Source organism: Agelaius tricolor, unplaced genomic scaffold, assembly GCF_023055355.1.
Source record: "Agelaius tricolor isolate 1412-34295 unplaced genomic scaffold, bAgeTri1.0.p SCAF_38, whole genome shotgun sequence".
Taxonomy (NCBI): Eukaryota; Metazoa; Chordata; class Aves; order Passeriformes; family Icteridae; genus Agelaius; species Agelaius tricolor.
Window position 1 is genome coordinate 3,859,909 of NW_027269298.1, and position 21,044 is coordinate 3,880,952.

Below are 21,044 nucleotides of genomic sequence, written 5' to 3' on the forward strand. Positions count from 1 at the left end.
AGCCCCCGTCCCCCCTGCAGCAGCCCCATGCCTGGTGCAGCCCAATCCATGAGTGGTTGGAGGTGTTTCCATCCAGGCCAGGTGTCTGGAGTAGGGCAGAGCCCTGCCTGTTGGAGCCCTGCTGCTGCAGCTCTGGCAGCCTCGGCTCCCCTGGTGCTGTCACTTCCCGGGCCCAGCAGTCGCTCAGATTCCCGTGGGTTACCGTGGGCTGTATTTATAGTTTGCTGGGCTAAAAATAAAAGCCCCAAGTGTTGGGTTCCCTGATTCCAGCCTCATGGAATCAGGGATGCCCAGGAGCCCCCAGGAGGGGTCTGGTGGGGGATGTTGCCTGGGGCTGTGATGCCTTGGGAGCTGCTCCCATGGAGGGTTGAAAGAAGTTTATTTTTTGGAGATGATGGAGCTGCTGCATCACTGCCTGCTCTTGCTCAGCACAGAGCCTCGTGCAGGACTCTCATCCCACTAAAAATACTTCCTCTGTCTCATCAGGCTCAGTCTAGCAGAGCCTGTGAGTGGAGGGGATGGAGGCATCCGTGCTCCTGGCTGTGGCTACCAGATGGCACGTGAGGAAACCCCGCACGGCCCAGCTCTGAGAAAATGTGCTGCCAGATCCCTCTGAAAAACCTCTGTATGTGCAGCATTGGTTTGTGCTGGTGCTGAGCCCCCTGTGTGTGTGCCCAGCAAACATTCCTGCCTGCTCCTGACTGGTTTCCAAGCCAGGTCCCTTTGCAGCTCCCACCATGCCGGACACAAGTGCTGGGCACTGCAGGGCAGTGTTCCAGAGGGAGGATGTGCAGGAGAAACGGGCCTGAACGCGAGGGGTCCAATGCATCCCCTCTGAGGAGAGACCTTCACCCAGTCCTGGTGCCAGGGGAAGCCAAAGTAAGTAATTTCTCAACTGTTTTCTTAACCTGGGGCTTTGTGAACAGAACTGAGCTCCAAGGGCAGTATGGGGGAGCGGGATCTCGTCTGTCCCTCTGGCTCTGTCCCAGTCCCACCACGCCACCAGCACGGAGCAGCTTTCAGAGCCGATGGGCTCCACCATTTCCCCCCTCCTGTCTCCGTGGCTCACCTGCAACAAAAAAACCCCAGCCAAGATCCCGGCGTGGCACTGCCTTGCGGGGCTGCATCTGAGCGCTTTCCCCGCACAAAACCTTGCAGCTTTAACCAAAAGCAAAGCGGAAATATCTGCTGCCGGCATCGCCCCGCAGCCCCCGGCCCCCTCCTCCGCATCTCTGATGTCACTGGGCAGGAGCGTGAGTCAGCCCGCAGTTGCCGTGGTGATGCCGGCGATGCCGGGGAGCGCAGCGCGGCCCCGCTGCCCCCAGCCCTGCCCGGGGAGCGCAGGGCACCGAGCCCCCCGGCGCTGAGCCCGGCCCGTGCCATGGGCTCCCATGCCACGGGGAGCTGCCCAGAGCCCCCGGCGACCCCCGAGGCTGCGAGGATGTCGGCGGCGGGCGGCGGTAAGTCAGGGCTGCCGGGGATTCACCGCTCAGGGGCTGCTCAGGGGCGTTCGGGCTCTCGGAGCTGCCGTGTGTCCGCCCGGCAGGACAGACAGCGGCACCCAGCGCCCCAGCCCCGCGGACAGGGGCGTCCTTTGCAGCACCCCCTTCTCCACGTGCTCCTGTGGGTCTCATCACCCCGGTTCCAGGACCAGCTGAGGGGTACGGGCTGCTCTCGGCCACTTCCGAACCCCGGGGAGGGAATGGAGCCTGAGACAGGGAGCGCTGGGCTGGCAGCAGCCTTGGCACGTGTGGGGAGCGGGCTGGGATGGCACAGCAGGATGGCACCAGGGTTGGGATGGCACAGCATGGTGGCACCAGGGCGGGGATGGCACAGCAGGATGGCACCAGGGCGGGGATGGCACAGCAGGGTGGCACCAGGGCTGGGATGGCACAGCATGATGGTGCCAGGGCGGGGATGGCACAGCATGGTGGCACCAGGGCTGGGATGGCACAGCATGGTGGCACCAGGGCAGGGATGGCACAGCATGGTGGCACCAGGGCTGGGATGGCACAGCAGGATGGCACCAGGGCTGGGATGGCACAGCATGGTGGCACCAGGGCTGGGATGGCACAGCATGGTGGCACCAGGGCTGTACAGCCCCACACGTGTAGGCAGCACCCACAGCCGATGGCCCAAGTCAGCAGCACTGTGCATGGGGACAGAGGGGCCACCCGTGTCACAGCAGGACGGGACCATCACGAGCCATGTTGTGTTCATGCCCGGCTACTGCTCATGGTGTCGTGGTCACTCTCCTTGCTTAGACCCCCCCTGCTCTGGGGCTGTGTCCTGCCCACATCTCTGCCAACCTCGGCAGGTGCCACGGCCATTGGGAGGGATTGCGGGGGGAATCTGGGGATGGGCACCCCAGGGCATGCAGGACCCCCTCTGTGCCCAGCTCTGCAGCAGGGATGGACACACTGTGTGCCCCTGGGCTTTGGCATCCCTGCCAGGAGTGTGGGGACCAGGCTGGCCACCGCCCACCCCTGATCCTGGGATCCTGCTCTGAGGTCCTTCAGCCAGAGCTCACTGCCAGGGCATCAGAGGCTCTGGCATGGTTTGCTTTCCTGCTCGGTGTCTCAATTTTACCCTCGTCAAGTTCTTGCTGTAAATCAGACCTGGACAAGCAGGATGGAGATGTTTCAATTCCTCTGACTAATTTTTACATTCCCATATTTGTCTGGCTACAGATTTAAGAGTGTTGGAGCATGTGCAAGCTGGCTGGGGCCCAAGCGGGTGAGGAGGGCAGTGTTTGCCTTGGCACCTCCCTGCAGGCAGGGCAGGAGGGGACAGGGCTGCCAGGTGAAGCCTTTGGCTGTGGCACAGAGCTGGCAGCAAGGGAAACCGGGAGCTGCATCCCACCAGAAAACCAGGAGCTAAAAATACTGAATGGGAATGATGGGAATGAGGCAAAATGCAGTGGGAAGCCACTGCCCACCCCCGCCAGACCCTGCTGTTCCCTGGGGAATTAGAGGAGCTTTGTTTTTGAGGCAGTTTTTGCTGGACTGAAGCACATCAAAATCACCCAGAGCGAGTTTCTGTGCTGGCCCCAGGTTTATATTTGTGGAAGAAGAAGCCTTGAAATCCAGAAATGACTGCCCTGTCCTCAAAATATCCTCTGTATTGCAAGACCATAGCTCATATCTGCCACAGGGAATGGGAAGTGCTGGGTCAGGTACATCCCTCCTGTGGCTGGGATGGATTTTCCAGCACCTGGCAGGCAGTGCTTGCCTTTGTGCATCCCCTGGGGGACCTGGAACAAGGCAGCCCCAGATTTGTTCCCTCCCTCTGTGCGATGGATGTAGAACATTTTGGTGAAATCACCGTGTTGTAACAGCTTTTTGGAAAGGGTTGGCTGAGTTGGCTGTGAATTCCCAAAGGTAATGCTTAGCAGGGGATCAGGATGTTGTTTTTGAGGATAACCACGTGCCAGCTCATGGCAAGAGGAGGGCTCTGTGCCATGCTGATGGATGCCAGGCTATTCCTGTGCCAGGGATTTGTGCTGCTCCACAATCCCAATGGCATTTATTGGGATGGTGATGCTGAGTATGTTCCATTTTGCTCTAGGCTCCTGCACCTTGCACAGCCAGGAGCAGGGGGAAGATGTTGTATTTTGTAATACAATTTTTATTTCCTTGTTTTTTTTTTTCTCCTGTCTTTCACTTATTCATTGATTTCCTGTAATGTTTAAGTGGTGAAAAAGTTAGGGATAAGTCATTCTGTCTTTGCATAGTAGTACAGTTGTGGTAAATATAGTTTTACTCAAAGTGTCCTAAGGAAAAAAAATGCATTTTATAAAGAAATCATCTGGGGAAAGAAAATCAACAGGCCCCATTGAAACTGATTTGTTTGAGCACTACCCAAATGTAGTTGCTAAAAGTGCTTTAATGAATATAAAGATACATGGAAAGATAGAAACATCTCATTTGCTCCTTAATTAGATCATGACAACATTTCAGCTCGTCCCTGGGGTCTCCCTGCTTGGGGTTGCCTGAGGAATGACAAGGCATGGTGGGATGAGACTCCCAGGAGAACCTGCTGGGCTGTGAATGCTATTGACCCATTATCCTCCTAAACATAGTCCAGGGACTTTAAAAATAAATAATCTCATGGATAAAAATATCTTACAGGCAAAACCCCCTCCTGTTATTGATGCGGGCACTCAGAACCCACCAGCAGCACTTCCAGAGCTGTAATTGCTGGAGGTAACTGGAGGCCTGGGGATGGAGCATCCCACTCCTCAGAGCTGGGGAAGGAAGCTCTGGCTCCCAGCAAGGAGGGCAGGCAGGGTGAGCTGTCACCCCTCCCTCTGCCAGCTCTTCCCCCTGGCAATAACAGAGTCATTAATTAATGTTTGCACAGCACTTTGAAGATAAGTGCTGAACACAAGTATTCTTTTAAATGTGATGGGGCCTGTCCCTGGCTGGGGGGAAGCCCCTCTCTGTGAGGAGCAGAGCTGCCTGTGCTCCCTGCCCATCCCATTTCTTGGGTTTGATACACATCAAACACTCCAAGCAGCGGAAAAAGAAATAAATCTGAATAACTTGTTGCACTCATCAGCATAACAGCTGAGTTGCATATACATTACCTTTGAAATAACACAAAAGCATGAATGAAATAGAGCCCTACTACCTGCACTTCATTTGTTTTCTTTATTTACATGAAAAATGCTGCTCGTTTCCTGTGGTTCCCTGATGCACAAGGCCTTGCCACTGCATATTCCTGCCGAGCCACAGAAGTGGAGATAAGGAGCTGCTGACAGCGGCGCTGTGCCTCAGAAACGGTTCCCGTGCTGCTGGGAATGGCACTGAAGTGACGCCTCCATTACTAAGAATAATGTCCTGCTCTCTGCTCCCTGAGGCTGCCTCCCTGATGGGCTGTCACAGGAAACTACTTTGTACAAGGGAGGAAAAGACACGTGGAGCTGTCAGAGCAGCAAGAGCATGAGGAGGCTGCCAGCCCCCCACTCCCCCTCGTGTGATGGGACCCAGGCTCCTGTCAGTCAGGAGATATTTTAAGTGCCTTCTTGACCACATCTCCTTTTCCTTCTGGAATTTCTAGTAAGATGTAACTTTTGTTTTGATCTCTGTGCTACGTGCATATGTTTAGGACACCAAATCTGATAGGCACAGAGGAGACAGACCCCTCTGCCCCCCAGGCAGTGCCAGCCTTGGCCCCACGCTGTGACCTCGGGCTGTGCCCAGGCTCTAAGTCAATCCTGGCTGGGGATATTAAGTGCTCAGCACCGGGGCAAACGAGGCCCTGCAGAACTAAGCACAGGGAAGCAGCTACAGCAGGGTTCAAAATTAGTCCAGGCTGAAAATAGGGCCCTGAGGAGAGCTGCAAGCAGCCAGGGCTGTGAGTGTGCATGAGCTGCTCGCTGCTCTGCTGGGGCCACCCCCAGCTCTCATGGCTGTCTTGGAAATTTTGCAAGGGTAAGAGATAAAAATGTTCATTCATTTGAATGTTTCTCTACCTGTTCTGCAGAGCACAGGCAGCAGCTGTTGGGCAAGATTGAAGGCAAAAAATCTCTTCCCAGAGAGAGCCACATGCCTTTATTGGCTGCTGAGGACAAGCTGTGGCTGCCCATCCTTGGAAATGTTCCAGGTCAGGTTGGATGGGGCGTGGAGAAACCTGGGATAGTGGAAGGTGTCCCTCCCACTGCAGGGATTTGGAACAAAATGATCTTTAAGGTCCTTTCCAACCCAAACCATTCTTCCCCTACATACCCAGGACCCATCTTCAGCCTGTAAGTCCCAGGCCACAGCACATTTGTATTTTTACAGAAGATATTTTTTTTTTACAACATTAATTTAGATCTGCTGTCCTTGGGGACATCAGGTATTCTGGGAACTGATACTCTTATTCTATTTGTAGTCTCCCAGTATTGATAATTGAAACGAGGTGGAAGAAACCAAAATCCCAGGCTTTTATCCAGTGTGGCAGAAAACAAGCACAAGGGTCCAGCTTTGCTACCTGCAGTAAGTGTCATGTGTGAATATGGTGATTTCTCAAAGGAATTGCCTGCTAGTAATTAACCTCAGAGCACTGCTGGAAGACAAGTTGTGTCAGTTCACGTGTACACCCACTCTCAGTGCGTGAGGAATCCAGGAGAACTAATAGGAAAATTATTTCATGTAGAAAAGCAATGTATTACCATTTTCCAGAAGAAAAGCCTTGGAGCACAGAAAGAAACAAGCAGCATGCAAATTGCAGATGAATTTGTTGCTGCTGAATACGGGAGAGTCATTTATTTTCTCACAGAAAAGCCAAATACACTTAGCAATTCACTGGTGACCCTCCCACTTAAAATGCAGGCTTTCTATCTCCAGGACAAGTTTGAGGACGCTGGTGTGGGATGATGCCGAGTTCCTGACAAACCACTTCATCATCACCCAGAAAGATTCCCAAAACATCAATTTTGGCTTCCACTTACGGACATGCAAATGCCCTCAATAGCAGAGTTTCAGGGAATTACCATAGAGGAAGAAGTGGCAGCACATTCCACACCAGACTGGAAGAGGTGTAGAGAGGAGAAAAAGGGGCAGAGCAAGAGGGAATTCCAGGGCCAGGATCCTCTGTGCAGCAGAGGCCTGGGAAAGGAGAGCGCTCCCCTTTGTACTTTTTCCATTTTTTTTTATTCCAAGAGTTTCAGGATTTGAGGTGATACTGGCTTGGTTTTGTGAGGGTTTTCTGCTGCCTTCTTAGAGCATATTTTTGTTCCTGATAAGTTTGACAATTGGATCCATTCCTTGCCTCAAGGAAAAATATGTCAGAGGAAGATGCAGGTCAGTTTTCTCCGGCTTACACCTTCACCTTTCACGGGTCACCTGCTCCAGGAATCCAAGGGCTGTTCTGTTCCTATTGCCCAATCCACCAGGAAAATGAAAACATTCTTCTCAAATATAAGGGGATTTGGATTCGGCCTTAAAGCTTAATCTAAAAACAAGAGCAGCTTGTTCTGATGATAACACCACAAATCGAGAGCCTGTAACCACTGTGTTGAAAACCAAACCCTTCAAACAGAGATTATTAAACAACCAGCAAGTTGTTTGCAAAGACAATTTAATTGCACACAATCCTGCAATATGGAAGAGTGATGGAGGCTGGAATAACCTTTGGACACCAGATTGTATTTCCTGGTGACACAAACAAAGAATGCCCTCCCCTTGCACTTTGAGAAGACACAGGGAAGTAAACATTAAATCTTAAGACAGACCCAAATGAATCTTTAATGATTCTGAAATATTCATATAATCTACCAGTTACATGCAGCAGGAAAATAATTTATGAGAATCATAACAAAATTAGGTAGAATAAGGTCAGTCTGCTATCGCTGTTGTGCAGCTAAACTTATAATCATGGTTTCAGTAGATGGATATGAAGATAATTCATCTGGCCAGCACAGGCATTAAAGGCTCGAAGCTCAATCATGCAGCTTCACTTTTCAGACGAGCCCTAAAAGTCTCTTGTCAAGTGAGCTAATCTGCAGGATCCAGTTTTGATCACGAGCCTGGTACACAGTGGTGGCCAAAACTGCACAGAGCTTTGGGCACCACAAGATAAGCAGGATCTAAAGCTGTCAGAGAGCATCCAAAGGAGGCCCTGAGGATGGCTGGGTGTCTGTGCAGGGACACGGCTGGACTCAGTGATGCTGTGGGTTCCTTCCAGCTCAGGATATTCCATGGTTCTCCTCTAGGACTCTGTGACCTCTGCTTGCTGTGTGGACTGCAGGACAGCAGGAGACAGGGCTGGGAGACAAGAGTGTGTCTAACAGCAAAAAAACCCACAACTTGAAACTGTCACACATTTCTTGCTGTTGTTACAGATCACAACATAAAGCAGGGAAAGAAATTCTCTTTTTGCCGAGAAACATAAGATGTGTAAGTCAGGCTTCGGCCTGAAAACCATCTGACATCCTTTGATGGTGAGCATGGAGTAGCTTAGCAAATCTTGAAGGATATTATTTGTAATACCATGAAGAAAAGTATTGCTGGTACTTTTTGATACAAACCCAATGTTTTATTGAAAGAAATTTCAACCCTTCCCGCACTTAATAAAACAAGTGCTTTGGTACAGAGGAATCTATCAGGCACCTAAAGGTTCCCACAGTGGTGGGTTTTGTGGAGAGGCAGTTTCTTTGGCATTTCTGTGCTTCCCTGCATCCAGAGAGAAGGCTGGGATGTGACTCCATAGGGTGAGGATGGGGATGGGGGCTCAGCAGCCCCAATTCCACCTCCTGCCCTGCAGACCCCACACTTGCCCCGGGCTGTGGGTTGGGAGAGCCAGGACCTGCCTGACAGGTCACAGGAGTGGGACACAGCTCAAGTCACTCTTGTTCACCCCATTTTTAACCAAAGGGGCTCTTTCTCCACCATGAGTCCCACAGGCTGGACCCCGGTGCTCCCCCAGCAGCCCTGGTCACCACCTGCCCTCAAGATGGTGTAGAGGGCAGAGCTGTGAGGGCAGGAAGACCCTGATGGTTGTGGGTGCGTGAGGTGGGGCAGCTCCATAAGGATCGTGGGTGTGCCAGAGATGTGGGTCCGTGAGGGGCCGTGTGTCCGTGAGGGGCTGTGTTTCCGTGAGGGTTCGGGGATCTGTGAGGGGCCGTGTGTCCGTGAGGGGCCGCGCGGGCGGCGGGGCCGTGAGGGGCGGGTCCGCGCTCCCCGCGCGCGCGGGCCGGGCGCGGTCGCCATGGCAACGGTTGCCTGGCGCGCGCGCGCGCGCGGCGGGCGGTCGTGCACCCCGCGCGCGCGCGCACGCGCAGGCGCTCCCGCCTCCCCTCCCCGCTCCCTCCCGCCTCTCCCTTTTCCCGCCGAGCGCGCGCGCGCGCGCCCCGGGCCGGGCGAGGCGGGAGCGGCGGGAGCGGCGGGAGGGGAGTGGGGGGGGATCGGAGAGAGGGCGCGGGCGCGCGCGGGGCGGGAGGCGGGCGCATGCGCGCGCGCGCGCGCGGCCCCGAGCGCTGTGGCAGCCGCGGCCCCTCGGCGGCGGCGGCGGCGGCTCCGTCCGTGCCTCCCGCACCGGCACCGGGCCCGCCGAGCCTCCCCACCCCCGCCCCGCCGGGGCTCCGGGCACCGCCGTGCCCCCTCCTCGCGCCGGGGATGAGGCGGCGGTAGCGCGGCAAGGTGAGGCGGCGGGGCCTGCAGGCCGCGGCGGGCGGGGGGGAGCGGCGGCGGCGGGGGCTCGGCGGGGGCCTGCGCGGAGCCGGCGCCGGGTGGGCTGCGCCCCCCGCCTCCCCCGCCCTCGCCGCCGCCGCCTCCGCCCGGGTGGGGCGGGGATGCGGGGAGGGGGCGCCGCCGGCCCCCGGCGCTGCTCGGCCCGGCCATGGGCGTGCGGGCGCGGAGCCTCTGCTGCTTCTCGGGGGCGCGGCGGGGGAAGGAGCCGCAGGTGCTGCCCCGGCTCTGCCCCTGCCCCGGCGCGGCCCCGCGGGCGGGGAGGGGGCGGCGGTACCTGCCCGCATTGTTCGGGAGAGCCCCGTCCTCCCTTTATCCCAGCGGCAGGTGACGGGGCTGCGCCTTTCTCCGCTGCCTCGGCCCAGGGCTCGCCGAGCCAGGCCCTGCCCTTGACAATAAGGGATGCTCGCCCCGGGCTCCGATGCCTTTTGATTTCCGAGCGGGTTTGGAATCGCTACATCAGCCCTGCCGATGGAAATCCCGAAGGATGTCGGGCCTGTTGTGTGACCAGCCCCTCTCCTGTGTGCCTTTAGAATGAATCGTCGGCTCGTGTAAAAGTCTCTGCCTTTTGTTTTTGTTTTAGATGGTGGATGTTGATGTTTGTGCGGGTGGAGATAGTACCAGAAGAAAAATGGATGCTCTGACAGATAGTGCAGTTGAGATTGTCCCTTTGGAGCTCTATGATTCAGCCAGAGCAAAAATAGCTGCTAATCTACAATGGATCTGTGCTAAAGCCTACGGAATAGGTAAGATCACCTCTGTCAAGAAGTCATTCTTGATTTTGTTCTTGCTTTTTCTGTCTCCCCTGCTGTTTGAGGAGTAATTAAATTTGGCTTTGTTTTAAATATCAATAATATGGCAGCCTGTTCTCCTGTATCTTTGCTGGTACCTTAAACAGGAATAACGGGACTGTATGAGATGCCCTGAATCAGCAAACCTAATGGTGAATGCTCCCAGATGGTGCTTGGCAAGAACTGCCTGCCTCAAAATGTTTAAATCCTTGCTTTAGCTAAGCAGACTTTGTTCCACAGGGCTTTATGTCACTGCTTGCAGGCCCCAAGTCCCTCCAGGCTTTGGGTTCTTCCTTGTCTGGTCATCTTGGCCAACAGATGCTGGGACCTTGACTCCCTTTGTATGCTCAGTTAGAACTTCTTTTATATCACATTATGGTTTTACATTCAAAATGTTCTAAAAAATCATCTGTTTATCTTCAGCAGCATTTTTCCTTTGTGGAAAGAAGTGTTGAATGAGCAGCTGTAGTTTGGGCACTGTGACATTAAAGAGCAGGTTGTAGGGAATAGAGGAGTTCTTCCTTCCCTCACATTGTCATAAACTTTTACTGTCAAACGTGGAAAAATAAATATTCTTGGAGTATATTTGTACAGTGTTTTCCTGGCAGCTATTGAAATATCCTCTTTTGTTTTGAACTAGATCTGTCTCGATGTACAAGATGCATCTCGAATTTAAGCAGCTTCATTGTGAAGAAATAGGATGCAATACTCAGAACAAAAGATGTAATAAAAACATGTATAGAGTCTTGTTTTGGAAAATGAGGTGGCCCTGTTAATCTAAGTCTAATTCTCCAAACTCATAATATGCTTAATGGATTAGCACTGGCTTACTTGGTGACAAGGCTGAAGAAAAGTGGTCCATTCCTGCCATTAAATATTAATCCTTGCTGGAATATTTTTTATCAATTATTTTTCTCCTTAAACATTTCCAGCCCTGTCAGTGTCTCCCTCATCTTGGTGATTGTGGGCAAAAAAAAAATGGAGTTTACAGTGTTTGATGTATTTTGTTACCAGCAACAAGAGGCAAAAAAACCCCCACGGATCAGATGACGTCTGAAAATGTGGGAATTTGGGGAGGCTGTCAGTGGAACATTGATAACTCAAAAGAACAGAACAGCCACTTCCTGATGTAAATATTTCTCAGTTACTGGAATTGTTTGCAACATTTCCTGAAACTTTTTAGCCATTCCTGATAAAACAGTTATTCCAGACCTGGGGATGCACTATTTATGTTGTGACTTTGTGTCCAAGGGAAGCTGATCCTAAATGGGAAGGGGCTGGCACGGATCCTACGCTGCAGAGAGAGCTCTGGCCTCGTGTGCTGGGTGGTGGCTGCTCCAGCACTCAGGGCTGTGTCTGAACCTCTTGGACCAGTTAATTGCTTAATGGCAAGTCTGTTTATGCTCCTGACAACACAGGTTGTAAAAGTATTTGGCTTTCCTGTGACTAAAAGCTACAAAGAATCAGCTTTTCCCGTGGCAGAGCTGGGATGTCTGGCTGCAGCAGCCTCTGCCAGTTATTCTCCTTGCATTTAGGCTTCTTCAGATTACAAAGAACAACATTTAAATGGCACAAACAATAGGAAAAAGTCATTTTTTTCTCCAGTGAGTGAGGATTGGTGTCTGTGTGTGTCTTAGCAGGACTGTGGCCCGTGGAAATGTAGTTTGATTTTTGAAATGGCTCCTGCAAGTCTCTGTCACATGTTAGCCATTACTGCTGGAATAACATTGCACAATCCCTAGAAATTTATAAGCCTCTTTAATTCATAGAGAGATGGGTTTAAGAAGCTTTCCTGTGTGATTATAATTTGGAATAATACTTGAATTTAACACATTACTTGTCATCTCTCAGGGCTGTGTTTTGGTTTTAAGATATTGGATGTTGTTCAGCGAGTCTTGGGCAGCTACAATCAGTTGTGATTTTATTATTTAAAATCTCACTATGCAGATTAAAGGGCTTGAGGACTTTTTATTATTAAAGGCCTTGAGGACTTTTTATTATTTTAGACTTGTTTCTGGTTAATTTGGTAAAAAAAAGCTTATCTGTTTGTAACATTAAAACACTTCTGTTCTGAAGTAAATCTTACCAGGTCTCCATAACTGCCTTCAAGTGAATGAACATTTTTCTGAGATGTTAGATTTGGATTTGATTTTTGAATTGACATAATTTTGTGCCTTAATCCTTCAAATTCTGGTGCATTTTGTTTTCATCTGAGCTCAGGTAAGGCTGAGGTCATGGTGGAGAGTGGAAAGGGTCAAGAACAGGAATTTGATGCTGGTGTAGAATGTTACTGAAAGTCATTCATCACTTCAGGTTCTACTTGCAACTGTATTTCCTCTTTGCTGTTAAAGGATATTTGAATTCTCAGCTTCTAAGCTGACATTTAAATAAGAAAATTCTTCATTCATCCTTTGTTTTTTTTTTCCTCAAGGACAAATCACTGGGAGCATGCATGATGAATACTTTGAAGTCCTAGTTTGGGCTTTGTTTTATTTGGTAATACAAGATGATGCAGTCCTCCTTTTTATTTTCTTTTTTTCACCTTCTGGCCATGAAAAGAGAATTTCGGTAGCCAAACAACGGAGCAGCTACACAAACACTGGCAGACAGCTCCTCCTCTTGCACAGGAGCTGGGCTGGATGGTTTGTTCCTGGAAACCTGCAGCTCCTGGCTGGCACAGATGGGCTCCAGAGGGAGGTCCTACAACTGTTTGTGTGGATTCCAGAAAGCAGAGGGGAGGGATGTTGTGAAGGAAGGCCTCTCTCCAGTCACTGTCATCCATCTCCCCAAATAAAGCTGGGAGTGAAGGAAGGCCTCTCTCCATTCACTGTCATCCATCTCCCCAAATAAAGCTGGGAGTACTGACACGGATCACTCTCACTCTGAGCACATCTGGAAACCTTCTGTGGCCTGGAAAGGTTCTAAGTCCCTTTAGCTGAGACAGTGGTTTGAGAAAATGGAGTTTAATTAGACCAGAATTAGCTTTTTTCATCCTCAAACTTTGATGAGACCCAACCAGTCACTTCAGGGAATTCGATCTCCTGATGCTTAAAGGATTGAGGAGCAAAGCTGCCACTGAGAGTGGGGAACTTCACCTGACAGAGGGTGAGTGTGGGAGGGCTGGGGAGCCTTGGCAAGCCCTCCATGGGGAGATCACTTTTCCACAGTGCTTGGAATGATCCAGATTGCCAGGCAGGAATGAGGCCATGCACAGCAGTGGGAAGGGGACCTGGCCCTTCAGCCCCACTGGCCCCTGGGGCTCTGAGCAGCAGCAGCTGGAAAGAGCAAACTCAGGATGGTTTCATTTGGTACCACTTGGGACAATGAACACTCCTGATTTCTCAGCAGATTTAATGTGGCACTAATTTATGTGTAGAAATTATGTTTTCCATCATCATGGCTGCAATATTAAATTTAGGTATTGAAGGATATGGAAATGTCTCAGTGTTCCAACTTTGCCATAGCAGATATTGTTGGTTCTGTAAAACAGTGTGCAAAATTCAGATTTTTCAAAAGGGTTTTTACTTATTTATCAGGGCTGGGAGCTTTACATAGTTTCCAGACTTAAAGCTGACAGTAGCCTGAAACCTTTGGCAAGATGCAGGCAGGAGAGCCAAGGACTAATGGAATGCATTGGAGGGGAAATGCAGGTTTGGTTTTTTTGGTCTTGGAATACTTAGAACTTGCTTGCTAAATAAGGATGTACAGTGCTGTAATAGCTCCCCACAGTTACCAGCTGGTAGAGGCAGTGTGAGGATGTTTCCTGGGCTAAATTCCCTAAATCCCTGGATTCCCTGCTTGTCTTTTGTCAGCTTTCTTCTCAGGCTGGTAGAAAAAATCCTTTTAAGAAAGCTGTTGTGTTTAGCAAATATTAACAGTTAAACATTTGTTTTTTGAATAGCAGCTGTTTGATAAACACTGAGTATTATTGTGTGAAGTTTACTGGGGTGAAGGATCCCATAATTATTATTTTGTTTCTTCTGCTTTATCCAGGATTGTGGCTTTATCCTTGATCAAAAGATATGATAATAAGTGCAGTCACTCTCCCAGCAGTTTGCAAAGCCTTTAGCTTGGGGTTTTCCTGCCTGTTGTATGTAAATCTTCACGTGTCCTATTCCAGATCACTTACAGGCTTTAGAATTCAGTGCTGTCATGAGAACCAACACAAAATATTTATATTCTGGTGGTCTTAGTGCTGAAAAGGTGGAGTTTGTGCTCAGCCTGGACATTCAGCAGTGCTGAATAATTCTGGGAACAGATACTGATACTAATGAAATCCTGCTCAGAATGTGAATAAGCTTCGTGCTGTTTACCAGGACAGCTTGGCTCCCTTTCCAGGTGAAACCAGTTCTTCATCTTCTGCAGGTAAAATAACATCTGGGGTGGATCCACCTCCTCAGTTCAAGGGATAAGTCAAATTTGTTCAGATTACTGTATTTTTCTTTATCAAGTCAGAATCAGGTGGTTGTCTTTGAACAGGTTTTTGTAAGGGAGATGATAAAGAAATGCTCCCTCCCCTGAAGCAAGGAGAGTCTGGCAATAATTGTCTCTCTGACAGTTGTTGTAAGTTAAGTTATTTTTGTAATCCTCTCAAGGATTTTTTGTACTTGAAGATTTATACTCACAGCTGACAGTTTTTGAGATATTAGAACCCATTGATACCATGGAACTGACCAAAACAATGGCTGAATGAAAAAATTGTACTGGAGGCTTCTTGATAAGCAAAAAATAAGGACATGATTTAATTTGGTTTCTTTTAGTATGATTTGTTAAACTGCTAGAGCAGAAACTTTTGTAGCTACAGCTTAGGTGTTAATTTCTCAGGAGTGAATTTTTTGTGTCGATTTTCTCCAAAATCCAAGGCATAAATGTGTAAAAAACTCAATTTTTAATGAACAGAACTTTTCCAACCTCCAGGTTCAGTTATAGGTCATGGAAAGAAGGTGCTGGAAAAGATGCTGATAGAAACTGGGGCTTGGAAAGCCTGGGACATTTTCTTCCAAAAGAGCATTGGCACATTCTGTAGTGAGACCAGCACAAAGGCTGTGACACCTTTGGTTTGTCTGATCCATAAAAAGGGGGGAGAAAAGGTGTCCATGATAGCAGGGGCTGCTCATGTGGCCATGGTGAGTGGTTGAAATCAGCACTGGGTAAATTTGATGGGGTGGAGCTGTTCTAAAAGTGACAGAGCATTTCTGGGATTTCTGGCAGTGTGGGAATTCTGTTGTTTTTAAGGGGTTGGAGAAGGAGCAGCCCTGGTGCTGCAGGTAAGGATAATTAACAGGTGTGAAAGGTGAGATCAGTGTCTTCAGTTGCACTTTCAGATGCAGATTTCAAATATTGAAGACACCTCTCAATTAAAGCCTTTTTTTGTCTGTTCTGTGTTACCCCTTTTGAGACAAGTGCATTGAGTACAGGACATCAATTCTATTTGGAAGTTTCCCAACTCAGAATTATACACTAATTTAGCATCCTGTTTGCATTGGAAGTTTTCCTGCCATTTATTTCTCTTTTATTTGTGCCTGCCACTATGCCCAGCATAAATAAATTTGAAATAATTAAGTTAGTATTGTCACTCTTAGGCTTTGATGTGGTTTTTATATCTTTAATTTTTTTATGGATCATTAGGCAGGACATAAGTCAGCTACAGGACTGTTCCTGTGTGTGACAGACAGAAGTGTTCTGTGTACTAATGTGAAAAATAAACCTGGGCAAGTGTTTACAGTGAAATAAATTGCATTTATTGGAGGATTAATGTTGATTAATAACTTCCTGGGATAGTAGGAAGTGAAATTATTAATCCTGGTACTAAAAGTTGTTCCCACCCAGCCCTACCCTTAATCCTGGTCAATCCAAATCCATTCAGTCCTTAAGCAGTTATATGGAGATGAGAAATATGAAATTAGAGGAGTCTTCAGTATAAAAGAAAAAGATTTCAGGTTTCTTGACTGGGCATTCAGATTGAATGACACGATGCAAGTTGGGGTTTTTATTTTCTTCTTTTTTGTTTGTGTGTTTTGGGTTGTTTGTTTGGGTTTGTGGTTTTTTTAACCTATTGATTTCTGTGACATGGAATCTCCTCACTAAGAACTAGATCCATTTAGTGCTAGAAAAGGCTTTTAAAAATCATTGAAATGGAGCTGGTTTAATCAGAAACTGATGTGGGAGCTCTGCCTGTCCCTGTCACAGGGGGCTCAGCTCCCATGGCCTCTCCTGTGTCAGTAATGTGTGTAAAGACCCCAGTCCTATGGATTGCTTCCCTCCTGGGCATGTCAGTGCTGCAGAGAATCCTTTTTCCTTGCTGTGCTTACAGTCTATAAAACAATCCCAGTCTCTCTACCTTGTGGAGAAGGGAAAATCCCCAGGAAAATCCAGGCTGAGGGGCAGGAGGGGTTTCAGGGCTCTTTGTCCACCATTCCAGCCCAATTCCAGGCAGTCCCCTCAGTTCCTGAGCTGGTGGAGAGCAGGTGTTGGAACAAAACCCCTCATCCAAGTGCTTCAGATTGCAGACTTTTGGGATTTGCATTTTTTTTTGTGTTGTTTTAAAAAAAAGCCTTTAAAATTTGGAGTGGTGCTCGTGCTCTGCCAGAGATGTACAACTTCATGGATATTTTATGAGCTTGTATTATTTCCTTTCACAAATAATTCCAGTACAAAGCAACGTGTCTTTGGTTGTTAAAGGTGTAGCTGCTTGTGATGAACTAAAATGTTGAATTGCACGAGCTGCTTTGCATTTGGATTTTTGCATCTTTCCTCAGTCTTTAGAAATGGGAGCTGGAGTTCTCTATCTGGAAATGGAAATGGCCATTAACTGGAATGAGCTTTCAACAGCCTTTGATTTTAGGTCAGGTTCACTAATATTAAGAAGATTAAAAATATCTGAATTTATTCTGTGTTTCACTAAAAATGGACAGCCATGTTAACAAATGCTACTTAGATGGTGCCAGTGGGTTTTTTATTTTGTCTCTTCCAACCACCTTCAGTGGAAAGTCACATTCAGTGTCAGAAAGGAAAAATAGTTATCTCAATTTTTAAAAATTTTAGAAAGCTTTTTAAACTTTCTTCCCATTTTGAAAAAGGACCAGCACTGTCTGACTGACAGGAGCTGTTAGACAACACTGGTTTGCTGCATATTTTTATCTAAGTGAGATGTACTTGTAGCTCATGCAGTAGCACTCTGTCTCCATCCCTCTTCTTCATGAACATCAAGTGCTCTGCAGCATACAATTACTGTGTGCCTTATTTTGCAGCTCAAAGATATGGGTAGGAGTTTCTTGGAATGGGAAAATTTAATTATTCTGGAAATGAGCTGAATGAAAAGTAAATATGCTGCCAAATTAATAATTCTTTTAAGTGTAGATGTATATATTTAAAATGAACTGTTTAAGTGACTTTGGGGAAAAATATTCAGAGTGACTGGATAGCATCAGATAGAATTTTATGTTTGAAATTTAGGAAATGTCAGGCTTCTATTAAGACAATACACTTGAGGCTAGAAAATATTTTTCTTGGAGCTGCAGACTCTCATTATTCCTGCTTGGTTGTTAGAAAGATCAATAGCTTCCAGCCTGATTACCCAATGTGAGGAGAAGGATTTATTTTGGGATATAGAGCAAGGGATGGATTTGAGATGTCTTGGACATATTTAGAGTGATTGGAATATTGGTTGTTGTTAGTGCTTTTCTCTCCTGCCAGCTCTGAGCTGTGCTGGGAGTAGTAAAAATGTGTTTATGGCTGGTGGTGTGCAAGGGTGAGGCCCTCTGTGTTGCTAATTTTAGCTTCTTCTAAATTATTACACTCAGGGGCTAGGATCAGTTTGATAAAAATCCTAACACAACTTGTGGAAATTGGGCCAAGGCAGAAGAAGTTCAATTTTAGATTTGGTTTAAAGTTCCTGCTTAATCCAAATGGAATGGTTTTGCTTCCTAGGCTTGAATTATTTAAAGGCTGAAAGCTACAAGAGTTTGATTAATGCTCTTGACAAAAAATAGATAATCAGCTCACTGGTTAGTTTGTAAAATGTTCAAGGTTTTAGTCAGATATTTTGGTCTTTTCCTTCTGAATTGCCAGAATCCATTAAAAAATTGGTGGCTTGGTTTAGAGACCAACTCCTGTTGGTGATGGAGTCTTGCAGTTCTCCAATTGCCGTGCGTGGATGCTTTGGGATTTTGCTGTGCTGATATGGATGAACCTTGCCCATCTGCCACCCATTTTAACCTGTGCCCTAACCTGATAATCCCAAATCAAATGTGCATCCCTGTGGCACGTGGGATTGCCCACTGCTGCTGAGGAGCCTCGTGTCACCGCTCTCTCGGCTCTTGCAGACAACGTCCCGGAGGAGCTGAAGGACCCGTTCTACATCGACCAGTACGAGCAGGAGCACATCAAACCGCCCGTGATCAAACTGCTGCTCTCCAGCGAGCTCTACTGCCGCGTCTGCAGCCTCATCCTCAAGGGGGACCAGGTGGCAGCTCTGCAGGGCCACCAGTCCGTGATCCAGGCGCTGTCTCGGAAGGGGATTTACGTCATGGAGAGCGATGATACACCTGTGTCTGAGTCTGATCTGGGCTCTGCACCAATCAAAATGGTTCGCTTAATTAAATCCACCTAATCATCTTCTTTTTATTTAACGCTAGTTAAGAGCTCTTCACTCCATTTACTATTTTAATTTCTAGGTCGTTAACCTTAGCAATGTTTTGGTTTAAATACAGTTAGAAGGTACTGTTTTTAAAAGGGATTTTATTTGCCAATCCTCTCTGTTTTCTTCTCTCAGAGTTCTCATATGGCAATGATTGATGCCCTTATGATGGCCTACACTGTAGAAATGATCAGCATTGAGAAGGTGGTTGCCAGTGTCAAGCGTTTCTCTACATTCAGTGCCTCAAAAGAACTGCCCTATGATCTGGAGGATGCCATGGTTTTCTGGATTAACAAGGTAAAATTCACTTTGGGAAAAGCCTGCCTGTCTTTTCTTGTCAGCTTTCAGATTTTTCAAATGGATTCTGATGCATGCCTTCCTTTCTTACTTGTGCAGTTCTGTCATCCCTTCTACTTTAGCAAACATCTACTTCCTAGCATCCCTTCTACTTGTTTTTCTTAGGGAAGGATAAAGCTGGTAAATTTAAAAATAAAGACAATAATAAGGAGCTAACTTAGAAAAGCTGTAAAATTGGATTCTTTCTTTTCAGAGAAGTTGCTATGAGGTGTTTTTTGGTTGGTGGGGTTTTTTTTAGGTGAAGCCCTGTTTCATGCTAAATAAGAGGATGGACTTAACTCTGACTAGATGGAACATTTAACAGAAGTGCTGGAATTTTTCCAAGGGCAGCAGTTAAGTTACTCTAATTCTTTTGAGTGACAAGAGTCACATTCCAAAGGGAATGTGTCCTTGCAAACCCAGGATTGTGATTTCAGCTCCTGCTAATAGAGACTTGGTCTAGAAAACTGCTGTACCATGCTTTTCTATCAGCTTTTTATGTTTGTAGCATGAATTGACTGTTAAGTAACAGGAGCAAGAAGGACACTTGTGGAAACATGTCCAGGTGTATTTTAATTAATTTTCTTTGCTATGCCCTTTTAGGTGAACCTTAAAATGAGAGAGATAACAGAGAAAGAGATTAAATTAAAACAACAACTAATGGAAAGTCCAGGGCATCAAAAGGTAAAACAAATTTGTCTTCAGTTGTGATATTGTGTGTTGATGATGGATGGATTTAAATATCAGTATTTTCTTTGTCAGGGAAGTGTGAGGGCTCCAATCCTCAAAAGTGAGGTTTTCTGCATGCACTTTGTTTTGTCTCTGTCATCAGTGCCCTTCCCTGCCTTTGAAGCCCATTGTTATCTCCTGACTTTCCTTTAAGTTTCAGTAGGACGAAAACAACTTGTTTCAACTAAAATAACCTGTATCAACTGTATGTGGGTAAATATGACTCAGTTTTCACAGCACAAAATATATGTTATATATTTTGAAAGCTCTTGGGGCATGTTCTTTTTGCATGTTATTTTTCCAGTGTGTATTTAGGGACTTATTCAGGTTCTGTCCAGGAAGGATACTCTTGGCATTCAAATGTTATATGTGTGTGTTTGTAGTTTTTTTCCAGCTTTTTCCCTTGAAATTATATTACAATGCACTAATATTGCAAAATATAGCACACTTTCATTTCTGGAGAATGTCAAATAGTCTTTCTCCAACATAATATCTATCTGAACTCCCAATCTGGGATTTCATAAAACCTTAAATTACAAATAACATATTCTTTCCTCAGATTGGCATTACTAGGCAAAGAGCTCAAAGTGTGACCTATGAACAAGGCACAGTTTAATTTTCATGTTAGTGGTGAAGGTTTTTTATGTGCCTTTTATGGAAAATAATATCCTTCATCAAAAAAGAGATGCTTCATTTACAAGTTGAACTGTGATCTAAAGGATCTCTTGAATTATTTGATCCTATAGGCTATTGAGTCTCTTTAAATCTAAATTTCTAGGCTACAAGGCCTCTGAAATGTGAAAGTGTTTATTGCTGAAGTGCATTTAAGTATTACTGCTTTTAACTTGCATTGCTGATGTTCCTTTCCTATTCCTACGTTCCTTTCCTTGCTTCCTGAGCAGTCTCCTTCCAAATGGTATTGGAAATTAGTACCTGTAAGTGAACTACTTTTACACCAGTTGTCATCCACAAAATCATGGCTCTTTAAACTTCCTCAGAGTGTTTGCTTCCATTGCAATGCTTCTCAGCTGCTCTTTGAAAAACACCTGTGTGAGCTTTTGGGTCATCAGGCTTTGCTTCCATGCCGTGCTTATTGCATACTGTACAGCACACAGCATACTCCCTTTGCAGCATCTCCAAATTGCTTCCACACTGCAGGAGTCAGGGAGCTGGAGTAGCAATAAAAAAACCAGAAAATTACCAGTTGAAATGGTTTGCATTTGCTGAGTGTGAGTAGGAACTGAGCACAGCGCTGAGGTGAGGGAAAAGCTGGGCAGCTTAAAGGGCTGCCTAATCTTGGAATCCATAGTTAAGATACTCAGATGGTTGTGCTTAAATAATGCTCTTACACTGCTCCTGCACCTGCTCTGCTGCAGA

At 47.3% G+C, this 21,044-nt stretch overlaps 1 protein-coding gene across 5 annotated transcripts in view; it reads left to right on the forward strand.

Moving 5' to 3' along the window:
* The first annotated feature begins 452 nt into the window (after window positions 1-452).
* The window catches only part of CAMSAP1 (calmodulin regulated spectrin associated protein 1), a 33,209-nt gene continuing 12,617 nt past the window's right edge, over window positions 453-21,044 (forward strand). Inside the window, exons 1-6 of one of the 5 annotated variants that reach the window (XM_071454422.1) lie at window positions 454-879; window positions 9,757-9,919; window positions 18,289-18,551; window positions 18,738-18,899; window positions 19,542-19,622; window positions 20,570-20,602. In XM_071454422.1, coding sequence (XP_071310523.1) covers window positions 787-879; window positions 9,757-9,919; window positions 18,289-18,551; window positions 18,738-18,899; window positions 19,542-19,622; window positions 20,570-20,602 — 795 coding nt within the window. In that variant the 5' untranslated portion in view covers window positions 454-786. Of the gene's footprint in view, window positions 880-1,252; window positions 1,461-8,928; window positions 9,126-9,309; window positions 9,388-9,756; window positions 9,920-18,288; window positions 18,552-18,737; window positions 18,900-19,541; window positions 19,623-20,569; window positions 20,603-21,044 lie in introns of those variants that run through there. The other 4 variants (XM_071454423.1, XM_071454426.1, XM_071454424.1 and 1 more) reach the window with 4 other exon arrangements.